Raw genomic sequence first — 15723 nt, 5'->3', positions numbered from 1 at the left:
TATATTTATATAAATTTATATTTATATATTTTTATATGTAGATAGATAACCATCTTAATAGGTGTGAGGTAATATCACATTATGATTTTGATTTGCATTTCCCTGATGATGAGTGATGTTGAGGATCTTCTTATGTACCTATTGGCCATCGGTATTTGTTTTTTTTAGAAAAATGCTTATTCAGGTCCTCTGCTCATTTTTTAATCAGGTTATTTTTTGCTGTTGACTTGCATGAATTTTTATGTATTTTGATATTAACCATTTTTCAGATATATGATTTACAAATATTTTGTCCAATTCCATAGGTTGCATTTTCATTTTGTTGATGCTTTCTTCTTTGCTATGCAGAAGCCTTTTAGTTTGATGTAGTCTCACTTCTTTGTTTTTGCTATTGTGGCCTTTATTTTTGGAGTCAAATCCAAAAAAATGATTGCCAAGACTTGTGTCAAGGATCTTACCACTGTTTTATCTTTAAAGAGTTTTATGGTTTTCAGATATTGCATTCAAGACTTTGATCAATTTTTAGTTAATTTTTGTATATGACATAAGGTAGGGGTCCAGTCTCATTCTCCTTGTGGTATATGTTGTTTTCCCAACAAAATTTATGAAAGAGACTGTCCTTTCCCATTAAAGATTCTTTTTTTTTTTTTTTGTCATAAATTAATTAACTACATATGTGTCAGTTTATTTCTAGACTCTCTTCTGTTGATCTGTAGGTATGTTTTTATGCTGGTATAATCCTGCTTCAATTACTATAGTTTTGTAGTATAGATTGAAATCAGGGAGTGTGATGCCTTCTGATTACACAAGATTGCTTTGGATATCCTTTGTGGTTCCATTCAAATTTTAGGATTATTTTTTCTATTTCATGAAAAAATACCACTGGAATTTTGAGAGGCATTGCATTGTAGATTGCTTTGGGTAGTATGGACATTTTAACAATATTAATTCTTTCAATCCATGAGTATGGAGATATTTGCATTTATTTGTATCTTCAATTTCTTTCATCAGTGCTTAAAGTTATCACTGTACAAGTTTTTTTTTTTACCTAATTGATTAAATATATTCATAGGTATTTTAACCTTTTGATGCAACTGAAAATAGAATTATTTCTCTAATTTTCTGATAGTTTATTATTAGTTCATAGAAACATAATAGATTTCCATATATTGATTTTGTATCCTGCAACTTTACTGAATTGATTTATTAGTTCTAACCATTTTCTGGTGGAGTATATTTAAGGTTTTCTATATATAGTATCATGTCTTCATGCAAATAGTAATAGTTTTCTTTCTTTCTTTCCAATGTGGATGTCTTTTATTTCTCTTGCCTAATAGTTCTGGATAAGATTTCCAGTACTACATTGAATAAAAATATAGTCCCACTTGTTTGTTTTTGCTTTTTTAAAACTCAATTTTGGAAGGAGTGGGCATCCTTGACTTATTCCTGATCTTAGAGGAAAACTTTTCTGCTTTTCACCATCATCTATGGTATTAGCTGTGAACTTCTCATTTATGGCCTTTATTATGTTAAGATACATTCCTTCTATACCCACTTTGTTGACAGTTTTTTACCATAAGTGGATGTTGAATTTTGTCAGATACTTTTTCTGCATCTATTCAGATGATCATATGGTTTTTATCCTTCATTTTATTAATGTGGTATATCACACTGATTGATTTACAGATGTTCAACCATCCTTGCATCCCTGGAATAAATCCTTCTAGATCATGGTGTATGATCTCTTCAATGTATTGGTTTTGTTTATTTGTTTTTAAAGATTTTACTTATTTGAGAGAGGGAGACAGAGATAGTGATGAAGATAGCAAGAGAGCACAAGTAGGGAGTAGAGGGAGAAGCAGGCTCCCTGCTGAGCATGGAGGTTGTTGTGGTGCTCAATCCCAGGACCCTGAGATCATGACCAGAGCCGAAGGCAGATGCTTAACCAACTGAGCCACCCAGGTGCCCTTCAATGTATTGTTGAATTCAAATTTTGTTGAGAAGTTTTGTATCTATGTTCATCAGGGACATTAGCCTGTAATTTTCTTTTTTTGCAGTGTCCCTGTATGGTTTTGGTATCAGAGTAATGCTGGCCTCATAAAATGAGTATTCCTTTCTCTTCTCATTTTTTTGGGGAGAGTTTCAGAATAGTTAGTATTAATTCTTCTTTGAATTTTTGATAGAATTCACCAGTGAAGCCATCTGGTCCTTGACTTTCATTTGTAGGGAATTAATTTCTAAATAACTTATTTGATCTTCATAGTAGTGTCTATTCATATTTTCTGTTTCCTCATGATTTAGTCTTGCAAGGTTGTATGTTTCTACAACCATTTTATTCATTTCTTCTAGGTTGTCCTGTTGGAGAATAACTGTTCATAGTAGTAGTAATCTCATTATATTTTATGTTTTTGTCTCCTCTTTCATTTCTGCTTTTATTTATTTGAGTTCTCTCTCTTTTTTTCCTTAGTAATTATAGATAAAGGTTTGTGAATTTTGTGTATCTTTTCAAAGAACCAGTTCTTGGTTCCATTGACTTTTTTATCCTTTCTCATCTCTAATTCATTTCTTTCTGCTCTGATTTTTGTTATCTCCTTCCTTCTACTAACTTTGACCTTCAGTTTTTTTTATCATTCAATAAAGTGTAAAGTTTGGTTGTTTAAGATTTTTCTTGTTTCTTGAGGTTAGCATTTGTCACTATAAACTTCCCCCTTAGAACTCTTTCTGCACTCCATAATTTTTATTATGTGTTACCATTTTCATTTTTCTGAAGATTTTTTAAAATTTTTTATTTATTTATTCTTGAGAGAGAGTCAGAGACACAGGCAGAGGGAGAAGCAGGATCCATGCTGGGAGCCTGATGTGGGACTCGATCCTGGGACTCCAGGGTCAGGCCCTGGGCTGAAGGCAGGAGCTAAACTGCTGAGCCACCCAGGCCGCCCTGGATATTTTTAAAATCTTTCTCTTGATTTATTCCTTGACTGGTTGGTTGTTCAGTAATATGTTATTTAATCTCCACATATTTTTGAATTTTCCAGTTTTCTTTTATAATAGATTTTTAGTTTCATACCACTGTGGTCGTAAAAGATGCTTAATATTATTTCAGTCTTCTTAAATTTGTTAAGTCTTGTTTTGTGGCCTAATATATGGTCTGTCCTTGATAATTCCAAGTGCACTTAAGAAAAACATACATTCCAAAAAAAAAAAAAGAAAGAAAAACATACATTCCCCTACTATTATTGCATTGCTATCTATTTCTCCATTTAGATCTGTTAATATTTGCTTTATAAATTTAGGTGCTTCTTTAGTGGGTGCATAAATATTTACAAATATTATATCCCCTTGTTGGATTAACCCCCTTATCATTATATAATGGACTTCTTTGTCTTATTAAAATCTTTATTTTAAAGCCTAATTTTTTTTTAATATAAGTATAGATACCCAGATTTCTTTTGGGTTCCATTTGCAAAGAATATCTTTTTTCCATTTGTTCATTTTTCCATCTAGGTGTCCATATATCTGAAGTAGGTCTTTGTAGGCAATGTATAAATGGGTCTTGTTATTTAATTCATTCATCCATCTATGTCTTTTGATTAGAAAATTTAGTCCATTCATATTTAAATTAATTATTGATAGGTATGTAGTGATTGCCATTTTGTTCATTATTTTCTAATTTTTGTTGTTTTTGTTATGCCTCTATTTCTTTCTTCCTCTCTTGCTTTATTTGTGATTTCATGACTTTCTTTAACGGTATGGTTTGATTCCTTTCTCATTATCTTTTATATATCTACTGTAGGTTTTTGCTAGGTAGTTACCATGAGGCTTACATAGAACAACCTATATTTATAAAAGCCTATTATAGGTTGATAACAACTTACATTTGAACATAACTAGAGCTCTACATTTTTATTCTCCCCACCCTCATGTTTTATGTTTATTGATGTCACAATTTACATCTTTTTACCTTGTGTACCCCTTAACTAATTATTATAATTACATCTGTTTTTACTACTTTTGTCTTTTATTCTTCATACTAGCTGTATAAGTGATTAATCCATGATCTTTGCTAGGTATTTACCTTTACTAATGAGATTGATACTTTCATGTTTTCTTATTATTAATTAGCTTTCAGCTCAAAGAAGTCCCTTTGAAATTTATTGGAAGGCCAGTTTAGTGTTTTTTAACTCCATTAACTTTTGTTTGTTTGGAAACCTCTATCTCTCCAATTCAGGATAATAACTTTATCAGATAGAGTATTCTTGGTTGAAGTCCTTTCCAGCCTGTGAAGTTTTTGCAGAAAAAGTTTGCTAATAGTAGGCGGTTTTCTTGTATTTAACAAGTTGTTTTTCTCTTGCCTAGTTTTAAGAGTCTTCCCTTGTCTTTAACTTTTAATTATTTTTATTATAATGTGTCTTGGCCTCTTTGGGCTCTCTTATTTGGTTACTTTCCCCAAACTAGGAAGTTTTCTGCCATTATTTCTTCAAATAAGTTTTTTTGTCCTTTTCTCTTCCTTCTGGGGCTCCTGTTCTGTCTTCATTTTTTTCATTCTTTTTCATTCTTGTTGCTCTGACTGGGGGAGTTCCACTGCTTTGTCTTTAAATTCACTGATCCTTCTTCTGCTCCATCTTGTCTGATGTTGAAACCCCTTTTAGATAGTTTTTCAGTTCAGTTCTTGTATTCTTCAGCTCTGTGACTTCTGTTTGGAATTTTCATACATTTTCTTTGTATGTTCAGTTTCTCATTTGTTTATCCACTTTCTCCCCTGAGTTTGGGGAGGACCTTTATGACCATTCCTTTGAACTCTATATTGTTTCATTAATATTTTTTTCTCAAGTTTTATGTTGTTCTTTCATTTGGAACATATTCCTGTTTCTTCATTGTTTTTGACTATTAGTATCTATGTGTTAGATGAAATAGCCACCCCTCCTAGTCTTGAAGGAGTGGCCTCCTATAGGAGATGAACTTTATTGTTCAATCCTGCCCTAGCTCTTGGTTGTATCTCAAACTGTTATGATTGCCCAAACAGTGTATTTCATTTTTAATAACTGATAGTAGTTTAAGGTGTGCAGTGTCCCAAAGGGGCAGATCTTAGCACCTAGAATCAGGCTGATTGGAAGCTAGATCTTCAGGCAGCAGCTTTTTTAAAAATGCAAATGTATATAGTCCTGTGGATGGCAAGCATAAACCCTGCTGGCCAGAGAATAAGACAATCTAGAGGTGTCCCCTGGGCAACAGTTGTAAAATTCGGGGTTCCAAAAGAGTGGCCTGTTCCTTTCTGGGAGATACCAGTGAGTTTTAGTGAGACAGGGGTTGGTGGACACAATGAAGGCAACCCTTGTCCTGTGTTCCCAGAGAATATCTTTGTGGTTCCTAGATGTGTGCCAAACCTGAAGGTGGACCCCAAGGCAAAAGCTTCAGGACTAGCAAATAGGCCTCTTTCGTGGAAAGACTAGGAATGTGCTTCCGGCTGCTTCCAGTGCCTGGGGTGTCCTAGGAGTGCCCTGGGGGGTGATAGCCTGCCAAGAGCTGTTTTCCTGCTTATTATAGTCCCATGGGACCCAGAACACAAACAACCCTGCTCCCCAGAGCCAAGTGATCCTGAGGTGTCCCCTGGGCTGTAGTAACACAAATCAGGGTACTGGACATAGAAACTAGGCACTTATAAGATCTCACCTCTCAGGATGCTGGAGCTCTGGAATGTGGCAAAACAAGAGTGTGAAGATCAAGCCTGCCCTCAGAAGTCTCTGAAAGGATTTACAGTCTGCTTTTAGCTTATTAATGAGAAGCCTGTCCCTCAGGCTACAGCTCTGTTGATAAACTAATAGACCTCTTTCACAGACAGATTGAGCTCCTAGGTCTATGCTGCTTGCTATGTTCTGGGGGTGGTAGTTTTTAAGAACTCTTACTTCATTGGTTACAATCCTATGGGTCTGTGAGCTTAAGTCTCACTGGCCACCAGAGCCAGGCAATGTAGAGGTGTTCCGTGTCACTAGCCAGAGAAGGATATAAGCTCTTTCTGTAAGATGCCAGTTTTCTGGAGTTAGGGAGACGGAGCCACCCCAGGAGCCTGCCCCCAGGCCAAAGCACTTACACAAACACAGAGGCCTCTTCTCAGAAAGATCAGGGGTATGTTTTTACCTGCTCTCTGCAATGTCCTGGAAGTGATTGGGTCTGCCAAGAACTCTTCTCTGGTCGTTATAGTCTCATGGGACCCAGGATTGCAAGTCCACCTGACATGTGTAGAAGCTCTCCTCTGGCCCTCCCAAGCACAGCAAAGAGAGAGAGCAAAGATAGCACTAAGTAGCTATGATAACACAAAGGGGAAGTTTAAACATGATACACCCCTGGGAGAGAAAAAAACAAAAGGAAAAGAAAAAAAGATGGTACCCAACAGCTTTAGTCAAGCCCTGGGAGAGCATGGATGAGAGAGCCCATAGACTGGAGAATAGAGGTGGTGCCTACTAGTATTAGCGAGGCAGTGGAGAAACAGGAAGATGGCACCCAGCAGTCTCCCTCCCAGGAGAGCATTGCAGCAGGCCCCTGTTCCTTAGATCCATGCTTTAGAATTAGGAAATGAGTCTCTTTCATATGAAGTATGGGTGCTTTACAAGGGGCTCCATCTGGACCAGTGTACTCAGGGGCAGTTTATGAGCTTTTCTTTCCTCACTTCACCAAGACCCCTAGGTCTTTGTGTGGGAGCCTCACAATTTTAGGGGCTCATTTCTCAAGTACTGGTCTTAATAGTTGGGGTGCCCTTTGTGAGGTATAAATCCCTTTGCTCCTCAGGTAGTAACTCTGGGTTTTGAGTTTTCTTCCAGTTGTGAGATATCATACCTGGAGTGGGGTTTATGGTGAGGACTGCCCAGCCTTTCCTGCCTGCTACCATATGCTTTGCTTTTTGTCTCATTTGCAGATGTGAAGGGGTTGGCCCACCAATTTTTAGGTTTTTCTCAATAGCAGTCGATCCATACATAGCTGTAGATTTGGTGTATCCATGGGAGGAGGTGAGTTCAGGATCCTCCTATGTCACCATCTTGAACTGGAACTCCAAACTTAATTCTGTCACTTGTTCATGTAACAGAGAACATTCTGTATGAGCATTGAAGGGATAAAGTAGCTTGGCTTATTATGGCTTGTTCATTTTTTAACTTATTATTACTAGTACTTTATATGGTATTTTTATATATATTAACCATTTCTGAAATACATATATTAATAAAAATTATTTTGTAATAGTTTTTGATATACAGAAAAGTTGCAAAGAAAAAATAAAGAAAGTTCCCATGTAAGATTCACCAGTTCTCCCTAACATTGACATTTTATGTAACGATGACACATGTAGCAAAACCAAGAAGTGGAAATAGAATCTTCGAATCTAAATTACAGATGTTATACTGACTTTACCAGTATTTCCATGAATGTCCTTTTTCTGTTCCAGGAACCAGTCCAAGCCACCACACTGAATTTAATGAAATAGATTTTGAAGAATCTTGCTTTAGCATCATATTTACTATTATTAATATTGTGAATAAAAGCTCATCATTAACTCCATGCTTACTTTGGACTGCCTTCTAGATTACAGTATTGCATACTCTTTTTTTACATTTTTTTTTAATTTTTATTTATTTATTTATGATAGTCACAGAGAGAGAGAGGCAGAGACACAGGCAGAGGGAGAAGCAGGCTCCATGCACCGGGAGCCTGATGTGGGATTCGATCCCGGGCCTCCAGGATCGCGCTCTGGGCCAAAGGCAGGTGCCAAACCGCTGCGCCACCCAGGGATCCTGCATACTCTTTTTTGATTCAAATTTTTGCTAACTGTAGAGAATTATTTAAGAAGGAGATCCAAAACCAGTGAAATCAAGGTAATCATCTATAGGATTCCATTCCAGTTTTGATAAAGGGAGAAGAATAAGAATTGCTTGAATAAGAGGACATTATATTGTCTAAGTTCTAAAAATAAGATCACAGAATTTGGTGAGAAAAGAGAAAGTTTTATTTGTTATTGTCAGAAGTTGTTCATCTGAAAGCAAGAGCAACCTACCATCTGGCAGTCAGTGAAAGTTCTATATGATATAGGCACTGAGTAGATGTGAAAAATAAGAATGTTACACAGTAGAGGAGGCACATGCTCCATTCAGATTTGTGGTCATATGCCAGAAGTGCATGGCCTAAGATTGAGCAGGTGCTAGAAAGTACAGAAGTTCTGTGTTTCAGCGTTAGAAGGAAACATGGATACTTTGGCTTTAGGTTTGCAACTCTGTCATCTCAGAGTTGCAAAAACAACTATTGGCCAGCTAGAGTTTGCAGAAAATCTGAGTCTTTTATTATATATTTTAATTTTTGATTAAAATATTAAATTCCACATTAAGAAAATTTTTCCTGACTGGGGGGAGGGGGGGTCGAGGTTATTTGAAATGGCATTAATTTAATTTAATTTTAAGTATTTGTTTAAGTAATCTCTATACCTAACATGGGGCTCAAACTCACAATCCTGAGATCAAGAGTCGTATGTTCCTCCAACTGAGCTAGCCAGGCACCCCTGAAATAACATTTTAGTGTTGACCTAGTAGCCCCCTACACTTTACACCCACCCAGGTATTTGCACCGGGAAGCACTATGCAGATGCTGGACTTGAACCCCAGTGAAATCCTGAAGATCCACTGCTTCAAAACCAGAGCTATAAGAGCCAGCCAGGACTGAAATATTCAGTAAAATCCCTGTAGCCTGGTCCCTTGAATGGCCTGAATTTATTAAGCTAGAAGTTAAAGGAACCGGCTCCTCCTCACCGCTTTATCTCTTACTTGTTCTCTAGGCCATTTCTTTACCACTCTTTGAAAGGATTTTGTGCACTGGCCACTCTCAAATAAATAAAATTTCTGCAGTCACTTTGTTATAGGCAGAGTCCCACGTTGGTAAAGCACAGTGACACACTTACCTCTTATCCTATTTAAAATCTCCCCTCACCCTTGGTCTGGAAATGCCTCTAACCTGAGGGTGGAGGGCCAGGTGTATGATCTGCACTTCTCTTCTATCTCCCAACAGGCTTCTTCTCTTCCTCTTTCCCTGCCTTTCCCTCTGGCATCCTCTCCATCCTCTGGAGGGTGGGGAGAAGGTTTTCCTTCCCCCTTCTTCCAGGGCATGTATAATTCAGGCCTGGCTCTGGCATATATTGTATGCTGTCTCTGATCAATGGGTTTGGCCTGCTGACTTTTCCCAGCACCTGGACAAGCCTCTTTTCCCACCCAGTTTCAGATTACTCCCCAGACCCTGTCTGTCCACCTTGGAATCACATCACCCTTTCAGACAATGTTTTTGGGCACGATTCCATAGTCTTGTTGGACAGGGTTGCTTCTTCCTTAGGAGCCCAAATGAGAAAACACACATCTTTCTTGGTCACTCTGTGCCCTTCACACTTTAAAATACCCAGCTTCAGGAGACAGATGCCAAGTGCTGTGGATAGCCTTTTGAAGGCTCCTTGCTCACTTGCCATAAAGGATGCTCTCCTTTTCCATCACAGCAGGAGGGGAAGGTGGAGATGCCCAGCACATGGAGAGTTCTCCAGAGTCTCTCACTTTTCAGTTTCATCCCCTTTATATCTGTAGGATGGAAAGATCTATTTATTCTCCCCCTTTGCATGTCCTGAGTCTAGCACCTTGCTTTTGAAATAGGGAGGTGCCTGGCACTTACTGTCTTTTACTGTTAGCTTTAGGACAGAAGAGAAGCTGAGACAGGAAAAAGTTCCATTTCAACATCTGTCAGTATCTTCAACATGGTAGTGTCTTCTGGTCACTTTGTTTCTAGAGTCAATGTGTTTTAATGTTCACTCAAATTTATATCCATTATGAGTCAATTTGTCAAAAGGAATGAAGAATTGGAAGTTAAGAACTGTGTTGTATATATATATTTTTTCTTTTTTTACTAAAATCCCTGTTATTTACTTCCCTGGTTGATGTAGGTGTGTTTGCAAAATTTAGTGATTGTAGAATTTTTCTTTGCAAAATAAATATAGAAACGTCTCCATTCAAGCATTCTGCATGCTACAAGACGTACTCTCTGGTATTACGTAAACTGAAGTGTGAGCTAAGAGAGCAAGGTTAGGTTCCGTTTGCCCTGGATTCTGGGTTTGGGAAGTTAATGACCAAGTAATAATCTTTTATAATCTCAATGGTTGTAAGATTGGTAAAACATCTGTACATTTAAGAAAGCATTGAAGAGGACTTTTTCCTTAACAGGAATGCTTTGTCCAAGTTACTATTTAGCAATACGAAGTAATTTCTTAAGCTTAATCTCAGATACTTTTCATATCAGGTGTAACTACTGATTGATTTGACTTAATAACTAGAACAACTGAATTCTACCCTCTTCCTCTAAATAAAAGAAACTAAAAACCAGACAAAAATGAGATAATTCATCATTTTTTGTCACTGTTTTATTATGCATACAGAAAGAGAATGTGAAAATCCTTGAGAAACTGTTTTTAGAATTTGTTACATTAAACATTTCAAAGAAGAGTATGCTTATCTTCTAAGGGTACTCGACCATTATCATCACTGTGTATATTTCATTTGGATTCCTATCTTTTCAGTTTCCATGTTGGTGATACGTAAACACAAAATTAATTTTTTCCCTGCTTATTACTGTAAAGTTTATTTTGGCAATTAAGTTATCTATCTATCTGTTAAGTTGCTATCTATGTTTCTGGTCCAGGGTCCTTGCACTGGGAATCAGCAGAGCCTGGCCCACAGCAGGCTGTGGGACGCAGTTGTGGGCTTTCTTCATGTATTTGCCCACATGCAGATGAAGCTATCTCAGGTAAACTGTCTTCTCTCATCCTAAATGACAAATGAAAGACTGTAATCATTGGCAAATTCAACATACTTACCTTTGTTTAAATATGATCTTTCTTAGATGCACTTTTTAGACATCTTTTACACTCTCTGCATTTTTAAATATTTTATTTATCTATTTTAGTGAGAGAGAAAGAAAGAACGGGGGGGAGGAGCAGAGGGAGAGGAAGAGAATCACAAGCAGACTCTGCGCTGAGCACAGAGCCTGACATGGGGCTCCATCTCATGACCCTGAGATCATGACCTGATCCAAAATCAAGAGTCAGTGCCTAACCAAATGAGCTGCTCAGGCGCCCTTCTTCTACTCTATATTTAATTTTTTTTTAATAAAAGAATTTTGTATAAGCTTAGAATAGATGGGAGCCATATTCAAATTTGAGAACAAAAGATATTAAGAAATTGAATATAATAGAGAAATAACACAATGTAGTCCCCAAGCATTGTACATTTTACAGTCCTTCAAAGATCCCCTTCATGGTGATTATTCACAGAAATTTTCCTCCTCCCTCCAGGTAATTGAAAAAGGATTTGTAATCTGCAAATCCTTTGTTAAAGAGAGTTTTCTTACTGAGTCATAAATAAGCAGCTCTTCTCAACAGCTGACATTCATTTATTATCAGGACACTTTGCCAAAGTCAAAGAGAAAAAATATAAAAGGATAAGTATGTAAAGAACAGATGTACAGAAAAGAGTAAATAAATCCCTTTGATGCGACCAACTTTGATGGTGGGTCCTGAGATCTGACATGCCTTTCAGGGCTTAGGTGTTTGCCAGGTGTCAGGTAGAGGAAAGAATGCTGTATTTAAGGCCTAAAGATTGCCAGTCCTACCCGGTGTTTTCATTCACATACAGCATGATAGTATGGGTGAGCCAGCTCCCGTTCCTCCAGTAAAGTGAGGATACTTGCACCTGACCCCCGTGGCCTATAAGCAGGAGCATATTATCAGAGATAAAGCTAGGCACTGGTTAAAGTGGTGAGGACAAGTTTTAATCAGTAATAACTATCACAGTGAAAAAAGAGTTCAGCATGAACCAAGCTCCACTGTGATTTGTACAGAGGTGACTGAGTATTTTATAGGGAGAGTGATGGAACAGGCAGAGGGTCAGTAGAGGCAGGAAGGGAGAAATTGCAAAGGGTTGGTCAGTGTAGCTATGATTAGGCCAGCTGTGTCTGTAGGCTGGCAATTATTGAAGTTCAGCTCTTACTCTCACATAGAGATTGGGAGATGAGACCTGTCCTCAAGTGTCAGCTGGCACAAACAAGACATTTTTTTTTAGCAGCCTTGAGTTTTCCCAGGAAATCCTTCTAAGGTGAGCTAGGATCATCCTAGGGATGCATCCTTGAGCTGGTAGAAATTATATCAGTATTTTGTTCAAGACTGTACAGCCCAAGATTGAATCCTAGTTGAGAAGAGGACTCAGAAGAGCCTGGCTAGAGTCTTGTCAACATCTAATTATTGGTGACTTCCCCCAAATAAGGAAATAACATGCTCTTTCATCTAATTACTAATGACATTTTAGTAAGTAAAGGAAACCAACATGAACCAAATATAAATTTGGTTCACTCACCAAATTTGACAGACACCAAATTTGAGAGACACTCACAAGAGAGCTGTCTTTCTGGTGTAGTTCCATTATTTTTTTTAACATGTGGTGCTATCTAGCAGTTGTTCAGTTTGTAGACCTAGCCAAAGGAACACTATTTAGAAAGAAAGTCGCATCCTTCCAGCCATAGGGAAATTTAGCCTTATATGTAGCAAAATCTAAATGAATAAAATGATACCTTGTATAGTTTTTTTTAGAAAGAAACAAAGCATAGTTTCAAATGAAAACAAGACTTGATGATTCCTAATGTCGACATAAGTATGTTCTGTGTTTTTTTTTAAGATTTTATTTATTTATGCATGAAAGACATAGAGAGAGAGAGAGGCAGAGACACAGGCAGAGGGAGAAGCAGGCTCCATGCAAGGAGCCTGACATGGAACTCAATCCTAGGTCTCTAGGATCCTACCCTGGGTTAAAGGCAGCACTAAACCGCTGAGCCATCAGGGCTGCCTATGTTCTGTGTTTCTAGATGCTTAATCTAAGCAAGGAAGTGTGGACACAATATATCTTTGTAACAGAATTTTTTCATGGTGAAAAATCAAAATCAAACAAACAAACAAACAAAAAAACAGAAAATCTTAACCAGAGAAATATCAGAAGTTTAATAAAATTAGTAAATAAGATACATTAAACAGTATTCATATAGGTGGTACTTGGGAACATTTTTGTTAGATTTATATAAAATGAATTTATGTCATATCACTATTATGCCTTTTTTTCTAGAATAAGTTAATTTTTACAAAACATGTAGCATTTTTGTATAATAAGTTAGGAAGAAGGAGAAAGAAGTACAGTCTTAAAGAAAGATGTCAAATGTGTGGAGGCGCTTGAGTCTTGTGTGGCCCTGAGAATCTGCGGCTGCTTTCATCCTTGTGTGCTCTTCTTAGACCTATTCGTTGTCCACATGTATACTTTAATAAAATGAGATAGAATCAGTAGTAAATACTAATTCTGAAGCATATCTCTTTGCAATAAGCTACATACTTAATGCTTGGCCTTTATAATTCTGGAAACTTTATAATTTATAAAGCTCTATAATTCTGGAAAGTGTTTACATTTGATAAAGCAGTACTCTGTGAAAATAAGAATGCTGTTCTTACTACATAATCTTCTCATATTATCTAAAAGCAATATATATATGTTATGTATTATATGATATATGCTATATATGTTATATGTTAATATAACATGTTAATATTTCAGGATTCCAGTCAAATTGAGCTATTAAAAGAATTAATGGATCTTCAGAAGGATATGGTGGTCATGTTGCTGTCCATGTTAGAAGGTAGTTTTGATTTATATTTTCAAGTTCCCATTATTCTTTTATTTTAAGGACCAATTTGTGCTTGCTTATGGAGTCAGCATACTGCAAAGAATAAAATATTAACCCTGGGATGTGACAGATACTTTGGATTTATTGCTGACTTTTACTGTTTTCTCAAAGTTACCTTTTAAAAAAGAGATATCTTACAGATCTCAGTTAATATAGCTGTGGGATGAAACCAGTAGTAATGTATACTGACACTTTTCATTTCAATATGATATCCTAAAGAATATATACTCTCCAGACATGTAGTATATACAGATTTTATTTGTTCATCTGTTTGTGGTCAGGGGGGACTACAGGCATTTGGATAAACTCCAACTGTGTAAAACACTGCCTTGAGCTGGCTGCACTGTGTCTCTCCCAGGGTTTGTTTGCATCCTGCAGGAGAACAGAGGGCATCACCTCCCACAGCAGCTGCTGGTGGCAAACTTGTGTTCCCACCACATGCCTCCCTCTGCTGTCATTCTCTCTCTTTTCTTTTTCCAACTTGTCTTTCTTTGCTACTGCATTTCTCTTCTGTGTCAGATAGTAAGTGTGGTGGACAAGAGCTTGGGTTCAAATCCCTGCCTTCCTAATTCCTAGCAGTGTGACCCTTGCACTTGTTCCTTCTCTGTTTCCTCCTCCATGAAATAGAGGTAATGACAGACTGCTGTGAGAAGTCAGTGAAATCACGTGAATACAACCAAAGCCACTAAAAAATATTTGCTATTGTTACCTATCATTTTTTCTTGAATCCCTCCTAAGTTTCCTGTTTCTTAGTCTGCCGTGCTTTGCATAACTGTGCTTCGATTAATGAAGGCAAGAGGCATGCCTTGTGCTAGGACTTTAAAGATGCAATGTTGTTTGCAAAAATCCATATGTGGAAGCTACTGTACACTCTCTGAGTGCAGGACCTTCTATCTGACTTCAAATCAAATTTTAGTCTAGATAATAGTAATGAAGAGCAGAACATCTGCAGGAGCAGCAGTGACTGCACCCGCGACAACGTAAATTCACCCATTATAATATATCAGCTCCTCATTTAATCCTAATAGGATTATGACCTTGATAGGATCATTACTACTGTTTTGCAAATGAGGAAACTGAGGCACAGAAATCTGCCCACGTTGCTCAGCTAGTAGATGGTGGATCCTGGATTCCAACCCACCAGCGTGGCTCGTGAGCCTGTTGCTGTTAACCACGTGTTTATGCTGCTCAAGTGGACTCCAGCAGACCTCACCATGTGTCTTTGTTCTGTTGTCTGTGTTTATGTTATACTGCACATTCTGTTCAAGGAATAAAAGCATTCTATGACTCTATAATTTAGGATAATATCTAATTTTCTCAAGCTTATCAGTGATCTTCCATTTTCTGACCATAAATATTCTGGACCGTGAAGAAATGTAGGGAGAGGCTTGACATTGTACGTCAGAAAGAGCACATAATTTGCTTTCAGAGGATGTCTTTGAAGTCCTGGCACTCACCCTCGATAATCCTGTCACAACAGGCACATTGATTTAGCCTTACTAAACTTCGCTTTCCTCAGAATTAATCAAAAGTACCTGCCTTTCAGACATATGAACATTAAATCAGGTGTTGTCTACAAGTAGTGATTTTTCAATCCTAAAAAGCTGTCCAAATACTCATTTTCATTATTAACATGAAACCAGACTTTAGTTTCTGGCTTTAGGATATATATGTTTTCCCCATTTTCTCTATCTGAAAACATGTTGCTTCCTTGATCAGTTGGAGGAAAGAAAACAACTTTTGTTCAAATACTGTTTTACTTGAGTTAGTCTAACCACTTTGCAAATACAGTTTTGAATGCGTTTATGTAATCACTCTTTTAAACTAGAGTTAACAAATAACTATCCATCTTTTCCTGAGACTTCATGCAACAGAATATAAACTAGGAGGTATCCTTGATTCAGATGTCATGTAAGATTTCTATTGTCATTTTTTTCT

At 37.1% G+C, this 15723-nt stretch overlaps 1 protein-coding gene across 1 annotated transcript in view; it reads left to right on the top strand.

Moving 5' to 3' along the window:
• Positions 1–15723, top strand: part of RYR2 (ryanodine receptor 2) — a 727453-nt gene that overhangs the window by 675088 nt on the left and 36642 nt on the right. The window contains exons 89-90 of the mRNA XM_049108740.1: positions 10708–10812; positions 13656–13737. Coding sequence (XP_048964697.1) covers positions 10708–10812; positions 13656–13737 — 187 coding nt within the window. The remainder of the gene's footprint in view (positions 1–10707; positions 10813–13655; positions 13738–15723) is intronic.

The sequence above is a fragment of the Canis lupus genome, chromosome 4 (assembly GCF_003254725.2).
Source record: "Canis lupus dingo isolate Sandy chromosome 4, ASM325472v2, whole genome shotgun sequence".
Classification (NCBI taxonomy): domain Eukaryota; kingdom Metazoa; phylum Chordata; class Mammalia; order Carnivora; family Canidae; genus Canis; species Canis lupus.
Note: the sequence above shows the minus strand (reverse complement) of the source record. Positions and strands in the feature narration are given on the sequence as shown.